Consider the following 26,965-nt stretch of genomic DNA (forward strand, 5'->3'; position numbering starts at 1 on the left):
GCGGGGAGGAGCAGCGGCGCGCATGCGCGCTCCACCCTGCGCCCGCCTCCCCGCGGGAACGCGCAGCCGCGCTCCGCCTCGCCCCTCCGCGTGCCTACGCCAGAGCTGTCAATCACGGCTTCGCCCAGCCCCGCCCCCTCGCGCCTGCGCACTGCGCGCCCGCTCCCCCGCCGCGCCTCGGCCTGTCCACCATCTTGCGCCGCGATCTAAAGGTGAGGTGTTCGGTTGTGCCGCGCTCGGCCTCTCGGTGCAAACATCGACGGGCGCCTTAATGGCGGAGAGTCAGTCAGCGGCCGGGCTAGGGGACTTCACATCCCTTGGTGCGGCCGCGGCTCTGGGCTCAGAACCCGAAACGCGGCGGCTGAGCGAGCTGCGGGTCATCGACCTGCGCGCCGAGCTCAAGCGCCGTAACTTGGATAGCGGCGGCAACAAGAGCGTCCTCATGGAGCGGCTGAGGAAGGTGAGGCGCGATCGCGGCGGGGGAACGGGGCGGCGGAGGAGGAGGAGGGGGAGAAAAGGAGGTGTCATCCGGGTCCTTTGTCCCCGGCCTGCGGGACTGGGCGCATGCGCGCGCGGGGGCCTGAGGGAGCGCGAGCCGCTGTCCCCTCGCCCGCTGGCCCTCTCGGTTCCTGTGTCCAAACCTCGCCTAAATCCATCGTCGCCGCCGTCCCGGGATGTAATTTCACATGTTTCCTTAGTCCAGACCAGCGGGAGTCGATCCTGATCCGTGTATGGGTTCTAATAGTCCCGCAGGTTGAGAAGGAAACAGTGTATGGGGTGCGCCCGAGTTCCTGCGGTGGTCCCTCCCCGTTTTATAAGCTTTTAAGCTTATCTAATGAATAAGGAGCGTTGTTGACAGAGGAAGGGAACTTTGCTCCTCAGCCGGAGCTTTCTGTGTGGTTGTGTGGTCAGCACTTTGCTGTGGAGTGTTTCCAGCGGCTGCGTGGCGGGATGACCTGGGGTAGGGTGACACACTAAGGTTTCTGAATGAAAATCCCCCCAGAACGGGGTTTAACCTGAGTAGGCAGGTGAGTACCACAGGGGTGGGCATGAGGAGGGAGAACTTGAAGGGTAAAAGTGAAAGAAAGCTCGTGGATTGTGGTAAAGAGAGATTAATAATGTTAAAAAGGGAAAGACAAACTCGGGAGTTAAAAAAACACCCACCCAAGGAAAGCAAGTGATATCAAAGGAAACAATTGTTGGCTGTCAGTGTGAGCGGTGCTAAGTCTCCAAGTCGTAGAAGCCCCAGCAGTTCTGTTGCTGTGCATGAGATCCTACGGTCTGGACTATCCCTGTGGTCAGTCAGAGCCACTCTCCCGGCTGTGTCCCTTCCTGGCTTGTCACACCCCCCCAGCCTGCTCGCTGGCAGGGCGAGAGGAAAAGCAGGAAAGGTCTTGACACTGTGAGTGCTAATGACAACCCCCCTGTGTGATCAGCACTGTTCTCAGCACAGATCCCTGCACTGCTGTGCACTGGATGTCATGCTGCTGTCTCCCGCAGGCTATCGAGGAGGAAGGGGGAGATCCTGATGAAATTCCTGTGGCTTCCGAACTGACTAACAAGAGAATGCCAAAAAGAGCTAGTAAAGGTATGATAAATACAGTCCTCTTTGCTTCCATGTAGCTAGAACTCAGAGCCTGGTGGTGATTCCTTCTGTTTCAGTACTGGACTTGTGAATCAGGGTTTTAAACATTACTGGTTGAAACAAGTTCAGTGTTAAATGTGTAACTCATCAAAGAGTAGGCATGTTATGACGTTTAGTGCTGTATTTCACTTCAGTGATACTATTTTTAGGAAGAAAACCAGAAGAAGAAGGTGTTGAAGACAATGGACTAGAAGAAAACTCTAGAGATGGGCAGGCAAGTGAAATCGTGTTACTAAGACATCATTTAACGTTTGTCATTTGCAATAAATACACATCCACCCTTTTTCTTTCTGTAGGATGATATCGAAGCTAGTCTGGATACCTTGCAAGACATTGACATGATGGATATCAGTGTGTTAGATGAAGCTGAAATAGATAACAGCAGTGCTGTGGACTGTGGAGAAGACTATAGTCCAGATAATATCCTGGATTCTCTGTCTGATAACAAAGACAATGTCGAAGCAGAAATGAAAGAACTTCCAGATCAGCTAACAGAAAATGAGGTGAGGAGAGATCTTTGTAACTTTTCAGAAGGGATTTAATAAGTATATGGCCATATGAGTGAGTTATTTCAGTGTAATACAACATGGGACAATGGAAAAACATGTTCTGTGCAGTAACCACAGCAATGTGAAATAAATTTTCTCTCTAAATGAGAGTAACTTTGGTATAGACAATGTCGAAATGAAAAGGAAAGGTAACTGGGGAAAGATATTAATTATCAAGAATACTTACATTGCTCCTCATTCTTGGGTCACAACCTGAAGGAGCAGTCAGAGTCAGTCAAATACTGGTAGGTATTTCCTCTGTGATTGCTGGGGAGAATTGCATGCAGTATTTCAGTAGAAGTGAATGTTACTTTTTGTAAGAAGTGCTGTAATTCCTCTTTTACTTTTTTAGGAAGATTATGATGAAATTGAAAACAATTTAGATGCCTCTTCTTCTGATTTAATAGAAATGAAGGTAAATGAAATACGTAGCTGTGTTTCAGATTGTTCTTGTCAGTATTCACTCTAAGAAAACATGACCGTAACACGAAATGGGAACAGAATCCAAGATATACGTGGGCTTGCTCAGGATGCAGTCTGTCAGATGAGAACCCCCTGGGTCTTGTCCCCAGTTTCAGTCAGCTAGCAAGACCTCACCAACTTTGTGGCAAATAAAAATGGTATTGTGCTACTGATTTCTTTCTGCTGCTGATTGTATCAAGTGGCAGCTGGGTTTGGGTTTTGCTTTTCAGTCGATGTGGTACATGAAAGCACTTTGTCTCTTTAACATTCCAAGTTAGATTAGAGAGTGCTGTTGTGGCTGATGTTTTCATTTGGCTTTAATGTGCCAGAAAGATTACTTAATTTTCAGTGGATAGTGACAAGTGCTAAATGTAGTAGGTGAATTTGTGTAGTTTTCAGTCTTGGAATGGGGTGGGAGGGTGCGATCAGTCTGTGATCTGTGGTACCAAGTACATGTCATAAAATCCTCATTCTGTGTTTTCTTTTCCCACACAGAAAATGGAGAAGCTACACTTGGAGCCAGGTACTGTTAAAGAAAAACATATTCCTGTCTTTTCAACTAATACTTTTTAAACCATTAACTATTAAAACCCCAGGCAAAAAAAAAATAAGTTGCATTATTTTTATGATGGACAATCCAGATCATGCAGGGTCATAGAGATTGGAAACCCAATCATATCCCCAGATCTGTGAAGTAATGCTTGTCATCTTTGAAATATTCCCAGTGAAATGAAATGGTTTAAAAACCTGTTAAGCTACATAAATGGATTTAGAGAAGTTAATCACAGTTTAAAAGCTAAAGATTCTACTTGTAAACAGATCTTGTGATATTGCACACACCTAAAACTCTGTTACTAAGTAAAGAGGCAGTAAAAGCAGTAAAAAGATATTGTAGGGCATTAAAATGTAAAGTTTAGTTACTGGATACAGAAGAAAGAAGAGAGTTTCTTCATGGAAATTTCATACAGATACTTTTCACTTTCTGGACTGCAAACACACTCATGCACCATCAGAAGATGCCCAGTTCTCATGTTGGACTGTCTGCTAAAAGAATTTCACAGAAATTTAAAAATTGAACCCTCAGTGTCTTGATACGTTCAGTTAAACATCTGGGACTCTGGAAGCTAACTAGAGAAGAAACAGAGCTGAACGATTGCATGAAGAATATCAAGGATGAGCCAGAAGGTTGTTGTTAAAATCTTTTGGGGGCATTTTTCTTCCCTGTTAACACTGTAGGGCTGATTGGGTAGTGTGTGAGACAGCAGGTAGGGTAGCTTGTAACACTGTGTACACTAGGGTTTTCCAATCTCTGTGTAGCTTAGAAGTTCTCTTGGTGTTAGTGTGGCAGCCATGCCAGTTCCACGTTTGTGATTGCTGTATTTCCCTGGTGATTAAATCTTGTGCCATTCTATTCCTGTTAAATCCGTAGAAAATGAGAAAATACTCGACATTTTGGGGGAAACTTGTAAATCTGAGCTACTTAACGAAGAAACTTCCGAAGCGGAGCGGCCGCATGCACAGGAAGCCAGTAACGTGGTGCCAGGCAAGAGGCTGGCAGAGGAAGAGGACGCTCTTGGTGGCGCTCAGGTGGAGGAAGATGCTTTAGATTTGGACAGCAAAGCGGCCCAAGCTATGGCAAGGAAGGAAGCAAAGCGTTTAGTTGTAGCGAAAGGGGAGACAAGTGAACAGACAATAGAGGAAGCGAAGCCGGACTCTGACTCTTTAGTAGTAGAGAGCGTGAGCGATCAGAGTAGCAAACGCTCCCCAGGCCTGGAAGCCTCTAGTGGGGACCCAGCGGGCAAAGGCGCAGGTCCCGAAGCCAAAGATAGCAAAGAAGATGCCAAGAAAGCAGAAGACAAAGCTAATTCAGAGGAACCCCCTGCTACTAAAGAGTCCTCAGCCAGTGAGGGCGGTGATCAGAAAAAGAGGTTTGTTTTTTCTCCGTTCTAGACGAGATCTTTTTGTCATGGCTGGGTACGTGACGCGCATAAAGCTGTTTCCTTCAATTGGCCACCGAGACTGATGAAATTGTAGCCTATTCCTAAAGAGTCTGTTTTATTTCTCCATGGGCAGATTTTGTATGTTGTTGGTTTTTAAACACAAAGAGGGTTTGATTTCTTTTCCTTCCTCAACCTTCAGAGGTTGTTTTCTTAAATTACTCTTATTTGTAAACGTCTCTATAAGTCTGTTTAAGAATCTGACTTCATTATTTCCTGTCAGATTTCTTAAATCAAGTATACAAAGGTGTGTTTTCATTTGCAACATATTTTCTGGTAGGTATTTAATTTTAGCATTTTTCGTAAGTTCTAGTGAAACTCTTTTCTTTCGGACTGAAATAACGTGGTGTTTTGTCTTTAGCCCCGGTGAGGAGGACAGAGATGCAAAGATAATACCAAAGGATGAGAAAGGTAGGTTTCTTTTAAGAAAACAGAGCTTCAGTGCTTGCTTGGAGAATCTGGCTTTGTATTGGATGGGCTACTTCAGTGGAAAAGCACGTTGCAGTTGTTAAATACCATAAAAAGTCACCTCTTTCTGTTCCTTTTTAAAATCTATTTATGCAAAAAAACACCCCAGTTTTCATTTTATGCATTCTCTAAGGGCATCTGTCACAGCCTTTTGTGTCTTGATCTTCAAAGGTAGCTGGTAACACATGGCAAGTATGTCCTGCATGGCACTGAAGAGTCTTGCCTGCAGTGGTTAGTGAGTCAGGTGCCTTCCTCAGTTACGTTTGCTTTACAGCTGGGATTCTTCAGAACTTCTGTTTAGCTGAAGTCATTTTGAATCTTGTCTTCATGTATTTAAATACTACAGAAACTTCAAGCTTAATGCTGTCTTCAGGTTAGATTGATGCTATTAAATCTTTGTCCACACAGATCCGGTTCATGGTGCAAATATGCCTCATAACCAAGATGAAAATGCCTTGATCAGCACTGTCTGCTGCTCCTTCTTTTCATTATACTTCTTCCATTTCATACATCAGGCTGCTGAGTCTCTGCGGCGCATCCCACCTCTCTGTTCCCTCCTACCTTGACCAGGGCAGCTGACTGCTAGCATTCTCCTTGCATACTGCAGGCTAGTAGTTCCGCACTGTAGGTGCAGAAATTCCTACAATTCCTGTCATAGTCGAGAAACTTATTACTAGTTGTATCTATCCACTGGACAAGAGGAATTCGGTTTTAATTGAGATTTACCGCACAGGCTGAACTCATTGTCAGCTGCTTCTTCCAAGATCTGGGGTTATACCCGTCTGTGTAAGCTACTTCACAGCTCCACTGGAGTCTCTTTCCCTCTTGCAGACAGTCTGGAATCTTTTATTCTCTTGTTTCAGAACATTTGAAAGGTTTGTACATGGTGTCTTTTGCCCAAGGATTTTTTGTGGACTGGGAAGACTCTCCTTGAAGTCTGCATTCCAAACAGTCTTCAGGAATTTGGGTGTCTGATAATGTCCTTGCCCTTGCAGACTTTCTTCCAAAGGATCTTTCTAGTTTAGATGCCGGATTTGTTCGGTGTTCTGTAACTCTTGCACAGTTGGAGGAAGCTGGGTCTTCTCTAACCCCTGTAACTAAAGTCACACACAGACTCCTACCCCAACTGTGGAATCCATGTGGACAAAAATAGGAGAGGAAACTTCCTTGCTTTATGGTGGATGTCTTCCCATGGTTAGTCTGCATCCCATCAACATTGCTTTGGAGTCAGGGAGTGCAAGACAACCTGCTGCATGCATCAAAGCTTGTAGTACCAGCTTCAAGGTTTTGCACTTTCAATGCTTCTTCCCTTCAGGAATGTGAATCCTGAGGGGAGAATGATCTGCGTTGTCATTTTATTTGCTCTTTGATATAAAAATACGAAAGACTTGGTGGAACTGCTCCTTTCTAAATCCGAAGGAGTTGTTGGAATAACAAAGTTTTGGAGGTTTGGGTTGATTTGTTTTCCTCTTCAGGTCGCACTGCCAGTGGTTCTGGTAGAAACTTCTGGGTGAGTGGCCTGGCTTCCACTACCAGAGCTACAGATCTGAAGAATCTGTTTAGCAGATATGGGAAGGTAAGGGTTTCTTTTTATTTGAAACTGTCTTAACACTTCTTAAGCTCCTGACACTGAAATTACCAGTGAAAGGAATGAAATGGTCAAAAATACTGAGTGGTAGCAAGGAAAAAATGGCCAAAGTACATGCTGAATGCCCACTCCTTCCTGCTGTCACTCGCTTCCAAGCAGAGAAAATGCACTTTATGGGCCTTGGTTTGTGGGGAGGCTCCTGCAGTTGTTTATTAATGATAAAGCAAGTAGCAGGTTAAATGTCCCTGTCAGACAGGAGATGGAAAGAGTTCAATAGAAAATTAATGTCAGAGACATAAATATGGATTTCTGTCAAAACTTTGAAGCCTGTTCAAAGATTCCTGTCAGCACATTGGAGTAAAAGAAACCAGTTTGTGCAACAACCTGCTACTGAACATTGAACTACTGACAATGCTCCCTAATTTAAATGTGACTTTTACCCACAGGTACTAAAATGAAGTGTGGTATAGCTTTGAGTCTGCCTGAAAGTCATGGGACTAGTAAAACCTTTGTAATGTTCTTTGTGCCAACACTTGTGCCAGGGAGTGTAAATCCCTCTTTTCTTTTGGCAAGGTGGTAGGTGCCAAAGTGGTTACCAATGCTCGCAGCCCCGGTGCTCGCTGCTACGGCTTTGTCACCATGTCAACAGCTGAGGAAGCCACCAAGTGCATCACTCACCTCCACAAAACAGAGTTACATGGGAAGATAATCTCTGTAGAAAAAGTGAGTACTGGTCCTCAAAGATATCCCACTACCACCGCATTGTACAAATGATGGAGGCCACATTCTCATCTGATCATGTGCAAAATACATTTCAGGCTAAAAGTGAACCCGCTGGGAAGAAGCTAAGTGATAAAAAAGAGAATGAAACAAAGAAAGAAACAGCCACTGAGAGGTACTGTTCTGGAAATCCTCTGTCCAAAGGTGTTTGCTGCTTTGTTTTGGTATTGCTAGCATTCTCCTTTCAGTTCCGTCTCTGTATTAGTCTAATCTATACCAATATCTCTCTATAGACCTGGCAGTGTTAAAAAGGATGAGAAATCTGACCAAAAAGATGATCCTAAAAAGACAGAAGACAAAGATGAAAAGGAAAAAAAAGAGAAAGAGGAACTGAAGCCAGGCTCATCAGATCAACCTAAAACTATTAAGTCAGGTAATTTGGCTATTCTGTTTTTCATAGAACAGAAGATAGGGTGAAAAACAAGTAATTCCTTGTAGGTGGTTCTTTCCCAAGGACTGCCAGTGGTCTGGAATTAGTTCTGGTTCCTAATGGGAAATCCAGAAGGTATAAAGAGGTGGAGGGGAGGGAGTTTGACATTGTGTTGTGCTCAGCAGAAGCACTTGAATAGGTGTAGTGGAGAATGGTTTTTGAAGAGAGGGTTAAATGCCTGTCTTGACATTCTAGAGAGCACAATGTCTGGCATAGCAATGAGTAGGGTTAGTTATGTAGTTTCATTGTTCTTTTCCATGTCTTTCCCCTCAACCTCTGATGGATTTAGGAAGTAAAGGAACAGAGAGAACAGTAGTAATGGATAAATCCAAAGGAGAACCTGTTATTAGTGTGAAAACATCAACTACATCAAAAGACCGAGTAAGTCATGTTTCTGCATGGGAAAGGTTGTCAGTCTCCCTTAGAAACAAGCACTGAATCCTGCCAAGTGACATGGAACCTGCAGTGGTCTTACTGGTTTGTCCAGTTGGAGTTACTGAAATGTGGATTTAGATGGTAATTAGTAAAATACCTTTTGTAGAACTGATACCATTCAGCACGGAAACCCCCCCAAACACATGTGGGTAGTAGCGCTGTTGTGGTGTGTCTGTAACACTAAAAGAATAGCCTGTTTGAAAAGTGAGGGGGCCTCGATCTGGATGAGTGGAAATGGAGCTCAGTATTGCTTGGGATAGTTGTCCTTTTGTAAATGTACTCCATTGAGTTTCTCTTTTTCAATATCAAATCCAGAGCATCAAGAGCCAGGATCGCAAATCAGAGAGCAGGGAGAGACAAGGGATTGTGCCATTTGACAAAATCAAAGCCCAGAGGAAGATGAGGGAGGCAGAGCAGCGCCGGTAAGAGCAGGGAAATGTCTCGGGTGCTTCCCTTCCCTGGCTTTTTTCCTTTTCTTTTTCCATTCTAACCTCCTTTCTTGTGGAAGTATCAGATCTGTGACCTGTGTGTGTTCAAACAGCACCCGGGAGCGCCGGGAGAGGCAGCAGCATCTGCAGACTATCCGGGAACGAGAGGAAAGAGAAAGGCTGGAGATTGCTCGGGAGAGGCTGGAAATCGAACGGCAGCGTCTCGAACGGGAGCGGATGGAAAGAGAAAGACTGGAAAGGGAACGAATGCACATAGAGCATGAGAGAAGGAGGGAACAGGATCGCATCCAGAGGGAAAGAGAAGAGCTGCGGCGCCAGCACGAGCAGCTGCGCTACGAGCAGGAGCGTCGCTCTGCCATGAGGAGACCGTATGACATCGACGGCAGGTAAAGCCAGCAATAGAAATGGTGTGAGTGGAAAATGCTGCCAGGTTCTGGCTCATCTGCCTGTGTATAAAAAGTTCTCCATGTGCTCTCAGCTTCCATCTGTCAGCAGCTGGTGATGGCATGGACATGAGCATTTTTAATAGCCCCAGTCAGACTATCTGCTCAAACTCCCTTCTGCTTTGGAATGGGAGAAACAGTGTCAAAAGTGATTACCTTGGCTAAAATGAGCATGTTCCTTCTTTCAGGAGAGATGATCCATACTGGCCAGAGGCAAAACGAATGGCAATGAATGACAGGTACCACTCAGACTTCAGCCGCCAGGATCGATTCCACGACTTCGACCACAGGGATCGTGGCCGGTACCAAGACCATTCAATAGACAGGTAGGTGTCTGCCCTCCACGGTGTTCCCTGGAAGACAAAAATAGATAGAATGGTACGTTTTCCTGTCTTTACTTGTGTGTTTGGGTTGCATTTCGGTTTGTAAGTGTGGCTTAGTGGCTGCAGACTTCTTACATCCCCATGAAGAGCTCTGTCCTGTGCCATGAATTAAGCCTTCTGGCAGGCTGGCTCCAAGTGTTCTGCTTGCAGAGAATCCTAAATAATATTGCAGGCACCTGGCATCTTCTTGAGAACATTCTGGTTTATGCCTTGGGTTTGAAGAACCCAAAGGTTCTTCAAAGATTCCAAAAGGAATCCAAAATGTGACATGGTCTCCATAACTTCCAGCTCTTCGTGCCTTTTGTAGATGATGTTGGCACTCCATGGAAGCAGGATCTTTCACCTGTGTTGTTACATAGATGGATTTTTAGAGGCTGCTGGAAGTTTTACTACCACAGTCTGACTGTGATTGTCTGTTTGTAGGAGAGACGGATCCAGGACAATGATGGGAGATCGGGATGGACAAGTGAGTTGCCTTACAAAGCTACAGAAACATCTTCACTTCTTACAACCTGGGTTTCTGTAGTGTGTGTCAGAACAGTAGTTAAGCATCTTCTCGACAACCAGATTGCCTTGTTTTCTTTAGTAAGATGAAATTTAGCTCAATGACTAAACTATGGAGGTGGTTACACAGTGGAAGAACTTGCATGGGGAAGCTTGATGGGAGACTGTTCAGGATGGCCTGCCCTGGCTGATCCTGCTGGGAGTGGGGAGGTTGGATTAGATGATCTCCATCCTAAATGATTCTGGGATGGAGTAATGACAGCTGAGCAATTCGAAACAACTGAAGAGCCTGGTTTGGGCAGCCCTGTAAGTGATCTTTGTCTTTCAGCACTATCCAGATGAGCGCCATGGAGGACCAGACCGCCACTCACGAGATTCCCGGGAAAGCTGGGGTAGTTATGGATCCGACAGAAGGATGAGTGAAAGCAGAGGAATGCCCCCCCAGTCACGGTCAGTGCATTGAACTGAGGATCCGTTGGATTTTGCTGCTTTCCCTTTAAAAGTCAAATACTGTGTGTGCTCTGGCTCACGTGAGAAGGATGAATTCCACTCTCCCACAGGGATGGACGGGATTGGGGAGATCACGGCCGCAAGTTTGAAGGACATCAAGATCGTTCGTGGCAGAGCAGTGTGGACGGAGGGATGATGGGGCGAGATCATGAGCGATGGCAAGGTGAGCTGCAGTTGTGCTGTAAAGCAGGAAAGACAGGCACTGCTATCCGTGGGGATGAAGGAAAACTTACTGCTGTGGAGTTAAAGGAAGCATTGGAACTTTTTCAGGTGGAGGTAGAGGCAGACCTGGCCATGTGATCCATCGTGGAGGCATGTCAGGGTAAGGACTTCAGAGAGAACAGAGGGTTTTCCTTTGAAGGGGCATCTCTTCTACTTAAATTGGGTGAGCATCAGTTACCTGATTTCTTTAAATGTCAAGGGCTGATGAAATGCTCCCATGGTTTTAATGTTGCTGAAGAGTGAAAGATCACACCAAGAGCTGTAAGAGAACAGCCATCCTCTCAGCCTGGTATCACCAATTCCACCCAACCATTACAATAGCCATTCTACCCCCATCATATCAAGAGTCACAGCTGCAATTAACATGTCTGAATCCCTTTCCAGGCGTGGCGGTTTCATGCAAGGTGGCAACCAAAGTCAGATGATGCACGGAGGAGGAATGCAGGGGGAAGGCTTTGCTGGCCAGGAGAGAGCAAACAGACCCAATGACCCTCGTTTCAACCGTCGCTACTGAATGTCTTTAGTTTTTAACTCAAGGTGGCAACTGAAATGAGGCTGTTCCCAAGGTTACCATTCATTGTAACTGGTGGGCTACTCTTAAGTGTCATTTTTTTTAAGCTGCTACCATCTTATATCACACACCCCAATGTGAACTCGTTTGTTTTGTAATGTGTTGTTCATATCCCATTTAAAATGTTTGTTAATGAAGCATTCCATTTTCCATAAATAAAAGCCAGTTTACAGGTAATTGTTTTAATAGTCCCTGGAAACATGAATTGAGTCAATTGTGTATTAAACCACAGGGGTTTCTTTCAAAGGTGAAGTACCCAAAACTTAACTACCCTACGTGAGGGAAGCAGTGGTCAAAGTTTGAACCTGGAAATGCACAGGACATTGTTCTCCAAGCAGCAAATGCAACTTCCCTGAGTGTAAGAAACCCTTCTGCAGGCTGCAGCCCTGGAGGTAGTTCTCATCCTTCAGCCAAAATCATTCAGATGGTTTTAAATGTCTGTTAAAGGAATCGAAACCAAACAAGTGATTGTAATACTGCTAATGCCCACCTTACTCACTGCCCTCAGTGACTCTGCAGCTGGTGGGAGGCTCAGCAATGGAAGGACAACTTCCAGCCAAGCCCCAACTCTTCTGGTCCTTAAACCAAGTGAAGCACAAAACCTTTATGCTGAGAAAAGCAAAGTCACTGCAATCAGAGGTGGACTAATCCTGCCTGAGAAGCAAAGCCTGGTGTGGTACAGCACTCAGGCTACTACAGCTAATGCTAATCTCCCATCACAAACTTACCAACTCCCTTCTATTACACACTGTCATCAACAAGAAGTACTGCAATTAGCAGTGGCTACTCCCAATTGTGTACCAAGTCACAGAAGCAGCTTTCACGTCACTAACGTGCTGTATCTGACAGAGGCACTCCTTCAGCTTATATTCTGCTCCCTCTTGTTGGCTTGGCTTGCATCAGAGGGTGTTCAGGAGGAACACAACACAACCAGTTCAGTTCAGCAGCTTCAGAGCAGGGGCTGCACTTCAGCACAGGGCCACCACTTCATGACCACTGGTGGGAGAACACACTTATCCCAGTCCTAGGCCAGAACCAACCCAGATACAAATGGAAATTCCAAAGTCTTTTATTGCAGCCCTCCCAAGGGCTGGACTCGGCCTCATCCCACAGCCAACATGGGATGGAGAGAATCACAACCCTGGAGAATGGGGACGCTATTTGACAAGGTCCTTCACGTACTTCCAGCCTTCTGCAGTGTATTCACAGGCCCTGGTGGGAGCCACGGACAAGGCAGACATCACCATCCGTACTCCTGCAGGGAGAGCAGAGCACAGTTATCCCCAGAGCATCCTTCCGGCCACATTTCCTAACGTTATTCTAGCATTGGAGATCTCTTTAAACACAGCAAGATCTAGCTCCAGCTCAGAAGCTTTCAAGCACACTGAGGCCTGAATGATTCTTGGGTTAGGTTTTATTGCTCAGTAGCACTTGGGGACACAGGGAAATCCCAATTTAGGACCTGTGTAAGGGACAGAACCAAAGGACTGAGCTAAGTTTCATTGTATTTCCAGCCCTGCCATGGGTGACATTGGACATGTCGCAGTATTTGTGGACCACGTTCCCTCACAATTACATGAAATCAAGTCCAAAGTCACTCAGTGTGTCAGTAACAAAACCTGGAGCTTCCTTAGTCCCAGTGCTCCTTCCAGCAGGCTAGAACATCTATCGCCTCCTTCCCCACCGTTCCATATAGCACAGTATTGAAACACGACTGGTGTAAGTTATATCCCTCTTGGCCCTTACTCCTTTCACAGTAGGGTGAGAAGTTATTTTACCTTTATTCCAGGAATCGGAAGGGGAAAACTCAAGTTTTGGAATGGGTGGGAGCTAGAAAGAGAGAAGAGAGAGAAAACATCAGCACTCAAGGGGTTTCCCTTATAACAGGATCCACATCACCTTGACCTCAGGTCTCAAAGACACTCGGGTGCTTACTCTCCATGAGTCCCAAATGGGATCAGACAAGAGGCTTAAAGCTGCTCCTTCCCCATTACAATCCAGGGCAAAAGGCATTGAAAACCCATCTCTGTGGCTGTCTCCTTGTCTCTCCCCTCCATTTCAAGTCTCATCCTCCTTCCATTTCAGTCCTCACCAAAACATTTCCAATGCTTCAACAGCAAAATCCCCACCGGCATCACTGGGACTGCAGTATTACCCCAGTGTTCTCTCCCCCTCATTCTGAGGACGTGGTTGTGTGGTTGCACAGCCCTTACCTCCCAGCCCGTGTAACTTATCCACTCCTGGATGGCTGGAGGCAGCGCTGCTTGAGCCTTCCTGAAGGCTTCAGCACCTTGCGTGCCACTGCCCAGCAGCCCCTGGTCGTACGCCACGTACACAGCACCCCCAGCCAGGCCTCCTTTGATGACAAACCTGGAGGGATCCAAAGCAGAAATTCAGTCCCTGCTGTAACAATAAAAGCATCTCTCAATGGCCACCAAAGGGAGGTTATTGATAAATCTGAAGGTCACCAATACTCCAGTGGAGTATCAAGTGATACTTGCTGTCTTCACAGAACACATGGCTTGGGTTGGAAAGGACCTTAAAGCTCCTCCAGCTCCAACCCCTGCCCCGGGCAGGGACCCCTTCCACTGGAGCAGCTCCAAGCCCCTGTGTCCAACCTGGCCTTGAGCACTGCCAGGGATGGGGCAGCCACAGCTTCTCTGGGCACCCTGTGCCAGCGCCTCAGCACCCTCACAGGGAAGAGCTTCTGCCTAAGAGCTCAGCTCAGTCTCCCCTCGGGCAGGTTCAAGCCATTCCCCTTGGCCTGTGCCTACAGGCCCCTGTCCAAATCCCCTCTCCAGGTTGCCTGGAGCCCTTTTAGGCACCGGAAGGCTGCTACAGCACATGTATATATATAAACCACACAGAGCCACTGAGAGAGGCAAGAGAGAGCCAGCACTCAAACCCATGCACTCACGAGCGTTTGGGGAAAGGGGCTTTCCCCGTTCTCCATCCACCCCCCCCCGTTCTCCCCCTTCCCCGGTCCCTGCGCTCCGCGGCTGCTCCCTCGCAGCCAAGCGCTGCCGAACCCACCGGACACTCGCGGAGCCGCTGCCGGCGGAGGCCGCGGCGCCACACGGGGTCAAGGGCGCTGCAAGGCCGAGCCGGGCGCCTGGACACAGCCCCGGGGAAAGCCTCCGGGCGCGGTGAGCGGCGGCCGCGGGGCGCTGCGAGGCCCGGGGCTCGGGGGGGGGACAGGAACCCCCAGCCCGGGGCTCCGCGGGGAGCGGGGACTCACTTGAGGACGGGGACGAGCCTGGCGGCCATGACGGCGGCGGCGGGGGGGGGGGGGCGGAGGGAACTGGTCACGTGGCACGGGAGGCCCCGCCCTCCCTGCGTGGCGCCATGGAAACGGGGCGGGGCCGCGGTGGGGTGGGGGGGGGGGTCGGGCTCTGTCGCGACATGTCGGGAGCGGGCATCGCGCTGCCTCAGCCCCGCCGCTTCCTGTCGTGCAGCGCCGCTTGGCCCCTGTGCTGCGGAGTGAGGAGCGCCGGTTACCCCGAGGTACGGCCATCGGCGCTGGGTCTCCAGGCTTAATCCTGAAGCAATGGCCGCAGGCTCAGAGCAGGCCGCGTGCGGTGCTTTGTGCCCCTTGAAGCGAACAGGAGGTGGTTTGGGGTGCGGCGGCCCCCGCTGCTGACGGGGCACGGAACGAGGGCGGACAGAAACGGGAATGGATGGAAATAGGAACCGTGCGCTCTCAAATCACGTTCTGCCTGTACCTTAAGCGTCAAGATCTGTATTAGAACCTCTCAGTTGTTCAGCTTCACGCTTGTCCCTGTTTGTTCCCTGTTTGTTCCCTGTTTGTTCCCTGTTTATCTTCTCCAGGCCACGCTCCCCTCTGTACCCTGGGTAAGACCGGGAATCCCATTCCCTCACTCAGCATTGGCCGTATCCTGCTTTGCTGCCCCCAAACAACCTTAACTGCGTGCAGAACAAGTGAGGTTTGCAGAACCCCCCCCCCAGAGCTGTGCAAAACCTCCTCTATTCACTGCATTCTGGCGACTAAAAGGTGTGTGAAGACATCAGCCCTCGCAAAGAGCCAGCCTGGTTTATGGTGCTCTGCTTGGGAAGGGGATGCTGGTGGTGTCGGGAGGTTTTGGTCCCGACTCAAGGTCTGGTTGTGCCTTTGGTGGGACAAATCCAGGTGGAAACCCCTCACCTGCCCCCCTGCCTCGTCCACCGCTGTGTAACGCAAGCGTGGATGATCCTCAAAGCATGGCAGAGCACATCTGGGTGTGATTTGTCAGCTCCATTTGCTCTCTGTTGTAAAGTCTCGGAGGCAGCTGCAGGTAACGTTCTTTTGGACAAGAGGGGATCATTTATTCATTTTACTGGGTTTTTATTACATTTTACTGTTCAGATTGGATGTGTTTTTACATCAAATGTAGCTATGAGAACCTGAATGCAGCAATGCAGAATAGTGAAGGCTTTGACTGTGAACTTAGACTTTCAGCTCATGGTCGAAATGAGGACCTGGTGCTGGCTCCACAAGTGCAGTGTTGCACCGGCGACAGGCATTTTTCAACCCTAACTGTTCTATGACTGTATCTTGGATGCTGGGGCCTATAGGGATGCTGGGGAGGGACTCTTCATCAGGGACTGTAGTGACAGGACAAGGGGTAACGGGTTAAAACTGAAGCAGGGGAAGTTTAGATTGGATATAAGGAGGAAATTCTTTCCTGTTAGGGTGGTGAGGCACTGGAATGGGTTGCCCAGGGAGGTTGTGAGTGCTCCATCCCTGGCAGTGTTCAAGGCCAGGTTGGATAAAGCCCTGGGTGACCTGGTTTAGTGTGAGATGTCCCTGCCCATGGCAGGGGGGTTGGAACTGGATGATCTTAAGGTCCTTTCCAACCCAAACTATTCTATGATTCTATGACATGGTTTAGTGTGTGGTGTCCTTGCCCATGCAGGGCATTGGAACTGGGTGACCTTAAGGTCCTTTCCAACCCAAACCGTGCTATGATTTTATGGTTTTCAGGGTAATTCCCCCAGTCCAGTTCATTTAAGACACACTGAATGGCACAAGCAGCTGTCCTGGAGCAAGTGGAAGCTGAGGAAAGACTCATTGAGCAAGGCAGGAAGATCAATGAGATGATTTGGGGAGCTCTTCTGCTTCCTGCCCTCTTTGGATCCCTCCTCTCATACAAAAGCAGGTTTCAGTCTCCCCAGGGTTGCTCCCTCTGGACAGGGAGTTGCACTGCATGGCACAGCCAAGCCCTGCCCTTTCTTGGGCACATGTGAGCCATTCCCAGGACTGGTGTTCCCTTCCTTCCACAGGGAAACAGCAGCTTTGCAGCTTCTTATCAAAGTGCTGATTGTCCCTGTCCTCACTGCCTTCCATTCCTGACAAAGGTGGCTCCCAGTGGACTCGCAGTTCTTCCCAGCTCCCCTCTGCTATGCAGGACACAAAAGGTCTTTCCATGCCTCCTGCAGGTTGGCTTCCAGCCTCAAAGGAAGGAGATTGCAGTATTCGGGCTGGAGTGCTCAGCTTCAAGGCTTCACTTTGCTCTTCACAACGTGGAGGGATATGAAGCCCGTTGGAAAAGTGCTTTGTGCTACGGCGTTCGTAATTGGGTTCCTCGCTGTCTTCTGGAAAGATTCCTTTAGGCCAGGTAGGCTCAGCAGGGGGGATCATTCCAAACTGGAATGGAAGTCACAGGAGAGAAACCCTGACCGGTGGTCTCATTCCTGCCCGGAGTCTTACCAGAGCTGGGAGCTTCATTCCCAGAAATAAAGAGAAACTTGAAACAAAGAGGGAGACAAAATGTTCTAACAGCATTTCTAAGGGATCCTGCTATCTGTTTGGCGGGGGGAATGACCTGTACTTTGCCACTTACACCCTTCTGCCTTAATGCTCTGCCAATAGTTGCTTCCTTCACTTCTCTCTCTCTTATTCTCTTTCCCATACACAAGAGACGTTGTCTGGTGCCCGTGTCCTCCTGACTGGAGCCAGTGCTGGCATTGGAGAGCAGATGGCATATCATTATGCCAGATTTGGTGCTGAAATAGTTTTGACTGCTAGGAGGGAAGCTGTGCTGCAGAAGGTAAGAACTTCCTTCTAGGAGGGAAGACAAAGAGATGTGCACTTGTACCAGAAGACCCCACCAACACCAACAAAGCAGTTGTCAGCGGGGCAGATTCTCCTTCAGAGCTGCTGTTGAACAAAACCAGCTTAGTTACTGGTAGTGTTTCAGCAAATAGCTAAACTGTGTGTCATTACTGGGCATCCTCACATCCTCAGCAAAGGAGCTATGAAAGATGAACACTGCTAGAGCCTTGCTAGGTGTTTTGGCAGAAAAAGAACTTAATGTAAAGCCTAACCCTTATTCCAGCAGAGTTCTCCTGAAGAAGACTCTCTTTTTCAGGTGAATCTTGATCCTTTTCCAAAGTAGAGTGAATCTGCATCCTGCTAAGAGTTAACTGTCTGGTTAAACAAAGTCTGGGTGCCAAATGAGCTCTCAGTGGGCTGAATAGAGCTAGATTTAAAGTGTGTTTCTGTTCAGAATTGACTCTCACTGACTCTGTAGGATGGGGAAACCGCAGTGCCTTCGAGTGTCCTTACTCCTGTTCTCCCCACTCTCAGTCCATGATGTTTAACCGTTGGCTGTGTGTTCTTCTTCAAGGTGATGGAGAAGTGCCTGACACTTGGAGCGAAGAAAATATTTTATATCCCTGCAGATATGTCAAACCCTTTAGAGCCTGAAAAGGTGGTTCAGTTTGCTGTCCAGAAGCTGGGTAAGCAGCTGGGCGTCTCTTTGGCTTCCAATATACAGACAGTTCTCATTCCTATACGAGCTTCCTGCTTCAGTTTCCCCATGTTCCTCACCGGGAGGGATGCTCAGGACTGGAGGGTGTGGGGTTGGGAGTTCCAGCCTGGGTGTAACTGTCTTTTAGCTGCTTTTCATGCTGGAGGAGAAGAGTGTGGCAAAAGGACTGGTTGGGACTGGCTCCTTGCTTTGAGTGCTTCCCCTGTCCACAGGGGGCCTGGATTACCTGGTGCTGAACCACATTGGCATGACCCGTTTCCAGATGTGGGATGGAGATGTGGAGTACACCCGCTGGCTCATGCAGGTGAGGTTTCCCAGCAGGAAGAGCTCACCTGGAGTCTGGCTTCTCCTGGGATGGCTTTGGGAAGCTCAAAGGCAAATTCAAGTCTGTGGCAATGGTTGAGAACAAACCTTTTCTTTCATTGGTGTTTCAAGGCTTCGTTACTGGTTTGCTCCAGTGTTGTATGTGTGTGTGCAGAAATGTCTGGAAGAACTTCATTTCTCTCCTTCCTTCTGTCCTTCTTATCTCCCGTTAGCCCAGTGATTGATGAAAGCTGCTTCTGGCTCATGCTGACCTTCCCTCCAAACCCTCCTGCTTCTTCCATGTCTGCTTTCCCCATTCCAGGTGAATTTCTTCAGTTATGTGGCACTCGCAACAGCAGCTCTGCCCACCCTGGAGAAGAATCAAGGCTCTCTGGTGGTTGTTTCTTCCCTCACAGGTTGGTGGCTTTAACTGCCATACCATTGGTCTTGTGGACATGGTGGTTCCCAACACATTGTGTTTCTCTGTGTCCTTCAACCCCTCAACCCCTTTTCAAGCTGTGCATTTTATAGCAGCAAACAGGACAGTGGCTGCTCTTGTTTTCTGGAGACCTTCTTTGTGTGGCGAAGGAGCATTGCTCTTTATTCACCTTGTGCCCAGATCTGCTTCCTTGGCTCCTGCTCCTCACAGCCAGGCCCATCCCTCCAGTGTTTCTGTCATCTTCCTCCTCTAAAACCTTCTGGCTTTGGCCATCAGGAGGCTGCTGAGTAGCTGCACTGCCTGTTTGGGATGGAAAAGCAGGAGAAAGGCTTCAGTGCGCACTCCAGGGAGTTGCATCACCATACAGAGCTTCAGGCTTGTCCCTGCCCTGTGCCCTGACGTGCCCTGGTGTCATGGTCCATGTGTTTGCATGTCATGGGGAGGGAAGGCTGCAGCAGAGCAGCACACGGGGCTTTTTAGCCCAGCGTGGACATGGCTAGTGGGTAAGTTAAAAGACAATTCCTCCCTTTCTCCAGGAGGTGGCTCCTGTGCTGGGATGTGCTCCCACAACCGGCTGGAATAGCCTCAGTGCCTATTTGTGACTAGAAACAGAGGGAAACTCACCCAAACGAAACATGGGTCGATGATGCAGGATGATCCAGATTCCCCCTCCATGGCACCATCCGCTTTCCAGCCAGTCTCCTGGTGTTTTCCATGCTTTCCTTTCCAGGGAAAATCCCCACTCCCTTCACCACTTCTTACTCTGCCACCAAGTTTGCCCTGGATGGATTCTTCAGCTCGCTGCGCCATGAGCTCTCCATGCAGAAGAAGAACATCTCAGTCACACTCTGCATCCTGGGCCTGATCAACACTGAATCGGCCTTGGAGAGCACCAGGTATGTGTGGGGAGGAGGCTGGGATGGAGCAAAACCTGCACCACAGCCGCTTTATGGTGGGATGAGCATCCATTTGGATGTGTAATGGGATGAGCTCATCTGTTGGGTGCATCTTGGGGGTTCTGTGTCCACCTCAATATGAACATCTAGAACGCTGGGGGGTCAGTGTGCACAGGCACACCCCCTGCCATGGGCTGCCTGGCTTGGGGTGATGCTGTGGCTGTTTGCTTCCAGGGGGAAGGTGTCTCTTCCTGCTTCTCCTGCTCCCGATGCGGCGCTCGCCATCATCCGGGGGGGAGCCATGCGTGTGAGGGAGGTTTTCTACCCAGCCTGGCTGCACCTCGTGTGCTGCCTTGGGGTGCTCTTCCCCTGTGACCCCATTCTACAGAGCTTCTACAGTCCTTAGGGAGGCCCAGGCTCCTCTCCCATCCCTTCAAATCCCATTCCTGCCCTGGTGGTGGCAAAGTACCATTAGCTCTTTCTGTAAGACTCTCCCTGGGCTCCCTCTAATCCTACCTCGGCCACATGTTTCTCCCAGTTCACTCCATCTTAGTCCTCCACCATCTCTCCTCCTTCAGCCTCACCTCATCTCTGGTTTTACCACCTCCAGCTTTAACCTCGGTTTTACAGCAGGTCCTGGAATGTCTGGGCATTCCTGGGCCATCCTCCTCCACCACTTCTTGGTTTGTGGATTCTGTGAAACTTCTTGTTTCTTAGAAATAGAATTTTCATGTCGATTTTAATTAAACTATTTTTTCTATGGGTGTCGGTGTCACATGTTGGTGCTTCCAGGCTGGGACCTGGCCTCTGAGCACAGGCCCTGGGGTAGATGTTTGCTCTTGTTAAATCAGCTCTTCCTTGCTGTAAATGCCAAGATGCGTTCATGATTCCTGCACTGGAGAAAGAACACAGAGGGAATTCTTCCCTAACACATTATTCCTAGGAATACGTGTCATGGCAGCTAAGAAAAAGCAGGTTTTGCTTGAATCCTCCTGGGCTGGGGCTGGATAGAAGCTCCTCCATGAACTCCTCAGTGCCTGAGAGGATGGTTATGGTGTTGCTCCTTAATCCTGAAGGAACTTTAAGGAGCTTTGAAAACTGAATATTGTGTAGGAACAGGTTAACAGTGTTGGAATTGATTGGAATAGCTAAATACTGCTTAAGCCCAGGCCTAAAGTAGAGTATGGAGCTAAGGAAGAAGTTCTTCCCTGTGAGGCTGGTGGACAGCAAAGCTGTGGCTGCCCCATCCCTGGCAGTGCTCAAGGCCAGGTTGGACACAGGGGCTTGGAGCAAGCTGCTCCAGTGGAAGGGGTCCCTGCCCATGGCAGGGGTTGGAGCTGGAGGAGCTTTAAGGTTCCTTCAACCCAAACCAGGCTGGGATTCCACGATCCATCCCCTATGAAAGGCTTTGGAATGCGAACGCGTTTCCCTCCCTGCAGGGCTTTGCTGAGTGTCTCCCACGGCAGCCCCAGCTCAGAGCAGCTCGACCAGGACGTTCTTTACCAAGTAAAACTTTTATTAAATAAATTTAAGATCTTTTTTTGACCAGAGTTAAGGAATTTGACACTGACGAAGCTTTAGCGCAACATCGTCCAGTCCCACCAGTAACTGCGAGGGAAGAAACGCTCTTTGAAAGCCGCTTGGCCCGGGATGGCCCAAAAACGTCCTTTTTATTCCCCACTTTTGCACTTGTTGGTCCTTTTTTTTTTTTTTTTTTTTTCTGTGTGTGTGTGTAATTTTTATTTTTTTTTTCCTTTTTTTTTCTTTTTTTCTTTTGTTCAAAATTAGATTCAGTTTAAACCTCAGGAAATCCCTTGTAGCAGAAATAAAGTCCATTGTACAAATCACGTCCGGAATAGATGTTAAGTATAAAAATGGTATTTACAATCAGTAAACATGGACTAGAGGAACAGGAGCCTCGCACGGCCCCACTCAGCTCTCGAGGGAGAGGTGAAGGTCCAAACAGTGCCACAAACACAAGGGCAGCTGGAAGGGGATGACTCGAGGGTCTCTGATGTCCCCGTAGCGCACTTCAGCATCAAGCATCGCCCCTTCTCCCCCCCGCCCCACAGCCCACCCCCTGAACGCAGACGCACGCACGCACACACACACACACACAGAGGAATGTTCTCAGTACCTTATCAAACTAGAATAGTGAAGCTAATCATTCCCAAGGTTGGGATTGTTGGTTTTTCCTTTCCTTAGTTTGGTCGAAACAGAACGAGAGTGGTTGAAGTTGGTCCAGGGTTGGGCCTTGTCCATTGTGACACCCCTCTTCCCCAGGGGTGGTCAGTCCAGCTCCAAGCTGTTGGTCCGTGCTGGAGTGTCCGTGGATGTCGCTGTTTCTATGGAAGCGAACATGGGATCTGTCCCTGGAGGGAGAAACCAGGATGGGAACAGCCCGGGTGGCTGCTCGGGAAGGTGCGAGAGGAGAAGCCTCTGGCTAAATCCACGTGGAAAAACTGTCCTGGGGCGCCTGGAATGGGAACTGTCCCGGTTCCATCCGCACAGGGAGGCAGCGGGTGGGATTCTGTCCCTGTCTCCTCTTGCCTTGCTCAAGAGAGCCACGACCACATCGTGCAGAGGCAGCGCAGTTCCTGCAGGACAAGGGCCTGTGTTCCTGTGCTCGCAGCCTAGCCCAGGAGCATCGGGAAAGGCTTTGGCACCAAATCCCAGGAGCTTTGTCTGCAGCAGCCCTTGGAAAGGTCAGAGCTCTTGAGATCCTCTAACCAGGCTGGTGCTAAGGTCGGTGGATGAGCGACTCAAGCCGAGCAGCAGTGCCCTAATCCCCGAGGTATGTAGTTCTCTTCCTCCTTGCTTCTTGCTACAGCCGAGCAGAGACATTCCCGCTCCATGTCCATCCAAACAGCCTCCCAAAGGAGGAGCAGCGCTGGCGGAGGAGACCCCCGCAAAGGCAAGCCCTGAACTTCCAATCCCTCGCGCAAGGAGTCAGTCTCTGAATGGAAAAGTTTGGTCCTGTGAGCCACTTTCATCAAAAATAGAGGCTGTATATATATATATTTCTATTTCTCTGGGAAAGGGGCCGGGAGACGGGGCAGGAGGGATGAGGGACGCTTGGTCCATGTTCTCCAGGCCCACCCCGAGAGGAAAAGCTTCGCGTCCCCCCGGGGCTGCCGGGTTTCTGGTCCCTTTGCTCTGCACCACGGGAGCAGCAAATGTGCGAGTCCGTCGTGGCAAGAATCTTCCTGCTGGGCAGACTTTGAGCCTTCTCTTTAATGGCAAAGGTTTGGGGAGGAGGACGGGGAGGTGGGAGCAGAGGAGGGAAAGGGGCTGGTGGCAAAAGAGTTGAGAAAGTTACTGGCCTCTCTGTAAAGCAACCTGAAGCAGAAATTCTTCCTCTGGACTTTTCCCTTCACCTGAAGAGAAAGGGAAAGAGGGAATGGGGACATTAGGAGGACACTGAGGCAAAGCTCAGGCTTAACCATGGAATGAGGTGACCCCAAGCAGAGGGGCCCAGGAGGGAGCAGCTCCGCTCCGGAGCAGCCTTTGATGGCCCCCATAGGGTCTCGCCTTCTCTTTGCCTTCCTGGGATCCTTCTGAATCACAGGATCGTCCCTTCTTACCCTGGAAAGCATCTTCTGCAGCCTCAGGGCACGTGTGCAATGAAACAAAACCACTGGGGTTTAAAACCTTTTGGGGAAGATCAGTGCTTTTGGGAGCAGTCAGAGAGGAGGCTAAAGCATCATTAGGACCACGGACACCTCGTCTGGACCCATCCTGCTCCCACCGAGCCTTGATGGCCTCGACCAGCCCCACGGGCAGCTTCTGGGTTGCCACATTCAGCTCTACAGGGAGCAGCAGGACCTCGCTGCCCCCAGCACTGGGTTGATGCTACACCACAAGGGTGCTTTACACAGCGTTACCTGTGCTGCAGAAGTGCCTCCTGCGTGCTCGCTGCCGTCAGTAGGGATGGGTGGCATCCTTGGGTCGTTTTAACTGGACCTTCAAGCGTTTCATGCCGATCTGGAAGCCGTTCATGGCCTGGATCGCAGTCTGGGCACTGGATGGGTTGTCAAAGCTGACAAAGCCTGCGGGACAGGACAGACGTGGGGACAGTGACAGCATTGCGGGTGCCATGAGGGTCCTCCTCATCCTCGGTGGCATCAGCACTCACCAAAACACTTGCTCTGGTTGGTGGCACGATCCATGAACACCTTGGAGGAGATGATGTTGCCAAAGGGCAGGAACATCTGCATCAACTCATTGTCTCCAAACTCCTGAGGGAGATGGTAGATGAAGAGGTTGCAGCCTTCAGGACCTGCAGGCGTGGGGCGGGGGGGCAACAGGGAGGGACAAAACAGAGAACCCCCCCCATAGGGAAAGACTCAACTCAAGAGCACAGCACTGGAGGAGAACCCCAGCACTGCCTCTCACAGCCCTGCCCACAGCCATGAAGTCCCAAGTTGGGTGTCCCCATGCTCTCCAACCCCTTGGTGCTCGGCAGCATCCAGCTCAGGAAGGTTTTGCATCGCAAGCATCCTCTGAGCCCTTCCCTCTACAGAGACAGGGCTGGTTCCATGACCCAGCTCCAGGATTAGAGTGGATAAAGCTTAGTGCTGGGTCTGTGGTTTGTGCTACCCCCCCCCCCCCCCGCACACATGTCCCCACCCTGGGCCTCACTCACCCTCTCGCTGCTGCTGCTGCAGGACCGGAGGTGGCTGAGGGATGCTCTGGGCAATGGGGGTGACGGTGGTGGTCGGGTACACGGCTGGAGACACAACAAAGCCTTCACCTGAGGATCTGCTCCACCAGGCAAGGGCCTGAGGGGGGCAAGGGAGGCCGGTACCTGCGTACTGCTGGACTCCTGTGAAGGCCGGGTGCAGGGCCTCTGCTACCGAAGGGTTCTGGGCTGCAGAGAACACGGAAACACAGAACCATGGAATGGGTTGGGTTGGAAGGGGCCTTAAAGCTCATCCAGCTCCAGCCCCTGCCCCGGGCAGGGACCCCTTCCCCTGGAGCAGCTTGCTCCAAGCCCCTGTGTCCAACCTGGCCTTGAGCACTGCCAGGGATGGGGCAGCCACAGCTCCTCTGGGCACCCTGTGCCAGCGCCTCAGCACCCTCCCAGGGAAGAGCTTGTGCCTAAGAGCTCAGCTCAGTCTCCCCTCGGGCAGGTTCAAGCCATTCCCCTTGGCCTGTCCCTACAGGCCCCTGTCCCGAGCCCCTCTCCAGGTTTCCTGTGGCCCCTTTAGGCCCTGGAGCTGCTCTCAGGTCTCCCCTTCAGGAGCCTTCTCTCCCCAGGCTGCCCCAGCCCAGCTCTCCCAGCCTGGCTCTGTTACTGATGTACCTGAGTACGGCACGAGGCCGTTGGTGTAAACGGTTTCCAAGGCCGGATGCCCATTTGGGAATGGCACCACTCCAGTGAATCCATTAGAAATGGGGGCCACCAGCCCGGGCATGGCTGCTGTTCCCAGGAGCGGCGGTGAATGGAGCCCTGCAGAGCAAGAAGAGGACATCCCATGAGAGCTGAGCTCCCTCCTTCCATGAAGCCATCGTCCCTTCTAGGTGGAGGTGACAGACACACGGAGCCATCACAGGCGGCACTGGTGAGGAGCGGGGATCGTCCTGGCTGCTGGCACAGCTTGGGGATGGGATGGCTCTAATCCAGGTTTTGGGTGCTACAGCCCTGGGCAACCCAACAGGCATCCCCTGCGGCTGTTCCTGCTGGGGGGGATGAGGGTGCACAACAGCAACCCCGGCAGCTCCTTCTTCACTCCATCAAAGGGAGAGCTACAGCAGCAGCGCACAAGGATGCTGAACGCGTTGGGGCCAAGGGGCTGCCGGACCAGAGCGGCTTCATCCAGCCCGAGGGACGTGGGGGCTTGGGACCCCCGTGCTGAGCCCCCTCACCTGATGCGGGTGCGATGGGGGCCGCGGGGAGCCCGTTGAGGCTGACGGCGCCGATCTGCTGGATGTGGCATGGGGAGAAGGCGACGCCGGGGCCCAGGTAACTGCCGTGAGAGGTGGAGAGGACCGTGGTCTGCTGCTGCATGAGCTGCAAGGCAGGGCAGGCAGTGAGAGCCCCGCTCAGAGCCACCAGGGCCCTGCGCTGACCTGGGCTCCACGTGGGGACACCCATGGAGCTCATCCCCGTCCCCAGGCCCTGCCCCTTGAGCCACGGAGCTCGGTTGTGCCACTGGAGCGGTCCCTGCCTGCGGGGTGGCAGCTCCGGAACAGTGCAGAGGGAAGGGAGGAGGAAAGAGCCTGCAGGAGGGAGAACGTCCTTGTGGTCCTACTGGGCCATGGGTGGATGCTCAGAGGGGTGGCAACAGAGCCTGAGGGTCCCTGAGGAGCTGCAGGAGGAGAACCCAAAGCCTTCCCCACGTTGACCCCAACCGCATCCCAGTGCCCCGCAGCACACACGGACCCCACTGCAGCGCCCGCATCCCTGCGGCTGGAGCCCGAGATGCTCCCTCGCTGCGGAAGCCGATCACTGCGGGAGGAGAGGGGCTTCTCCGACAGCAAAGGGCTGACGCCAGAGCGTGTCCACCCCAAACGCATCCCACCCGGTGGCTCCCCGTGGTGGTAATGGCAGGGACAGGGAGCTCAGGAAGGGGAATGGTCCCTCTGGAGGATGCAGGAACCAGGTTCCTATTCCCTAAAGGAATCTTGATTTCCTTTCCCATCAGCAAGGCCCGTTCGGTGCCAGGAGCAGGACCTGCTCCAAACGGGCACCCTGAGACTGTTCTCATTACTTACATGAAACGCCCATCATGGACCACAAACCAGAAGGGGAAGGGGGTGAACCAAGTGTGGGTTGGGTTTAGGACTCATTGGTTTGGGAAAGGCAAGGAACAGTTGAGGCAAGCACTTGGAAACGCCTCCGCCTGCTTTTCCTTCCAAACTCCATCAGCTCCTGGTTGCCCCTGGAATACCGGACTTGAAGAGCTCCAAAGAGCTTCAGACCCCCCCCCAACCCCCCGAGTTTGGGATTGCTTCCGGCTTGAAAGGAAAATGCAGTGAAGATAAATGGAAAGCATCCGAGTGGAAACCAACCACCCCAGCGCCAAGCTCTGAACTTCTCCTTCGCAGGCCGGGCACCGGGGCTGCTTTGCCTTGGTGAGGCCCCCGATCCCATAGGAACAGGGAGAGGAAGTTGTCAGT

The 26,965-nt window shown here is 50.5% G+C and overlaps 4 protein-coding genes across 13 annotated transcripts in view; 2 read left to right on the forward strand and 2 right to left on the reverse strand.

The window, feature by feature from the left end:
* Nucleotides 1-7: 7 nt before the first annotated feature.
* On the forward strand, nucleotides 8-11,612 carry LOC136024438 (scaffold attachment factor B1-like). 5 transcript variants are annotated; one of them, XR_010616825.1, is made up of 22 exons: nucleotides 8-460; nucleotides 1,501-1,588; nucleotides 1,795-1,859; nucleotides 1,942-2,148; nucleotides 2,546-2,608; nucleotides 3,151-3,178; nucleotides 4,085-4,583; nucleotides 5,014-5,063; nucleotides 6,596-6,696; nucleotides 7,282-7,431; nucleotides 7,527-7,603; nucleotides 7,722-7,861; nucleotides 8,208-8,299; nucleotides 8,669-8,775; nucleotides 8,895-9,188; nucleotides 9,434-9,571; nucleotides 10,052-10,094; nucleotides 10,461-10,582; nucleotides 10,693-10,805; nucleotides 10,913-10,964; nucleotides 11,064-11,153; nucleotides 11,249-11,335. XR_010616825.1 is itself a non-coding variant. In XM_065699766.1 (21 exons), the coding sequence occupies exons 1-21, from the start codon at nucleotides 23-25 to the stop codon at nucleotides 11,376-11,378; spliced, it is 2,997 nt and encodes a 998-aa protein (XP_065555838.1). In that variant the 5' UTR covers nucleotides 8-22; the 3' UTR covers nucleotides 11,379-11,612. The 5 variants fall into 5 exon arrangements, 3 of the variants coding, with proteins under 3 accessions (XP_065555838.1, XP_065555839.1, XP_065555840.1); XR_010616826.1 differs by lacking the exon at nucleotides 11,064-11,153 and having other exon boundaries at nucleotides 10,913-11,027; nucleotides 11,249-11,336; XM_065699766.1 differs by lacking the exon at nucleotides 11,064-11,153 and having other exon boundaries at nucleotides 11,249-11,612.
* An 876-nt stretch (nucleotides 11,613-12,488) lies between these two features.
* On the reverse strand, nucleotides 12,489-14,721 carry MICOS13 (mitochondrial contact site and cristae organizing system subunit 13). Its single transcript, XM_065699775.1, has 4 exons — nucleotides 14,674-14,721; nucleotides 13,649-13,805; nucleotides 13,214-13,265; nucleotides 12,489-12,690 (listed from the first exon to the last, which is right to left on the reverse strand). Exons 1-4 carry the CDS (start codon nucleotides 14,700-14,702, stop codon nucleotides 12,593-12,595), a joined length of 336 nt encoding a protein of 111 aa, XP_065555847.1. The 5' UTR covers nucleotides 14,703-14,721; the 3' UTR covers nucleotides 12,489-12,592.
* A 78-nt stretch (nucleotides 14,722-14,799) lies between these two features.
* HSD11B1L (hydroxysteroid 11-beta dehydrogenase 1 like) lies at nucleotides 14,800-20,607 on the forward strand. 3 transcript variants are annotated; one of them, XM_065699771.1, is made up of 8 exons: nucleotides 14,804-14,939; nucleotides 16,872-17,050; nucleotides 17,352-17,482; nucleotides 18,062-18,173; nucleotides 18,418-18,509; nucleotides 18,831-18,924; nucleotides 19,678-19,843; nucleotides 20,078-20,607. In XM_065699771.1, the coding sequence occupies exons 2-8, from the start codon at nucleotides 16,966-16,968 to the stop codon at nucleotides 20,247-20,249; spliced, it is 852 nt and encodes a 283-aa protein (XP_065555843.1). In that variant the 5' UTR covers nucleotides 14,804-14,939; nucleotides 16,872-16,965; the 3' UTR covers nucleotides 20,250-20,607. The 3 variants fall into 3 exon arrangements, with proteins under 3 accessions (XP_065555845.1, XP_065555843.1, XP_065555846.1); XM_065699774.1 differs by lacking the exon at nucleotides 14,804-14,939 and adding an exon at nucleotides 15,267-15,287; XM_065699773.1 differs by lacking the exons at nucleotides 19,678-19,843; nucleotides 20,078-20,607 and adding an exon at nucleotides 19,484-19,654 and having other exon boundaries at nucleotides 14,800-14,939.
* A 1,340-nt stretch (nucleotides 20,608-21,947) lies between these two features.
* Nucleotides 21,948-26,965, reverse strand: part of CELF5 (CUGBP Elav-like family member 5) — a 29,602-nt gene continuing 24,584 nt past the window's right edge. For 3 of the 4 annotated variants that reach the window (XM_065658927.1, XM_065658926.1, XM_065658924.1), the window contains 7 exons: nucleotides 25,712-25,856; nucleotides 25,149-25,295; nucleotides 24,651-24,713; nucleotides 24,489-24,572; nucleotides 23,979-24,122; nucleotides 23,728-23,892; nucleotides 21,948-23,220 (listed from right to left, as the gene is read on the reverse strand). In XM_065658927.1, coding sequence (XP_065514999.1) covers nucleotides 23,765-23,892; nucleotides 23,979-24,122; nucleotides 24,489-24,572; nucleotides 24,651-24,713; nucleotides 25,149-25,295; nucleotides 25,712-25,856 — 711 coding nt within the window. In that variant the 3' untranslated portion in view covers nucleotides 21,948-23,220; nucleotides 23,728-23,764. The remainder of the gene's footprint in view (nucleotides 23,221-23,727; nucleotides 23,893-23,978; nucleotides 24,123-24,488; nucleotides 24,573-24,650; nucleotides 24,714-25,148; nucleotides 25,296-25,711; nucleotides 25,857-26,965) is intronic. The other variant, XM_065658925.1, reaches the window with a different exon arrangement.

Source organism: Lathamus discolor, chromosome 21 (genome assembly GCF_037157495.1).
Source record: "Lathamus discolor isolate bLatDis1 chromosome 21, bLatDis1.hap1, whole genome shotgun sequence".
NCBI lineage: Eukaryota > Metazoa > Chordata > Aves > Psittaciformes > Psittacidae > Lathamus > Lathamus discolor.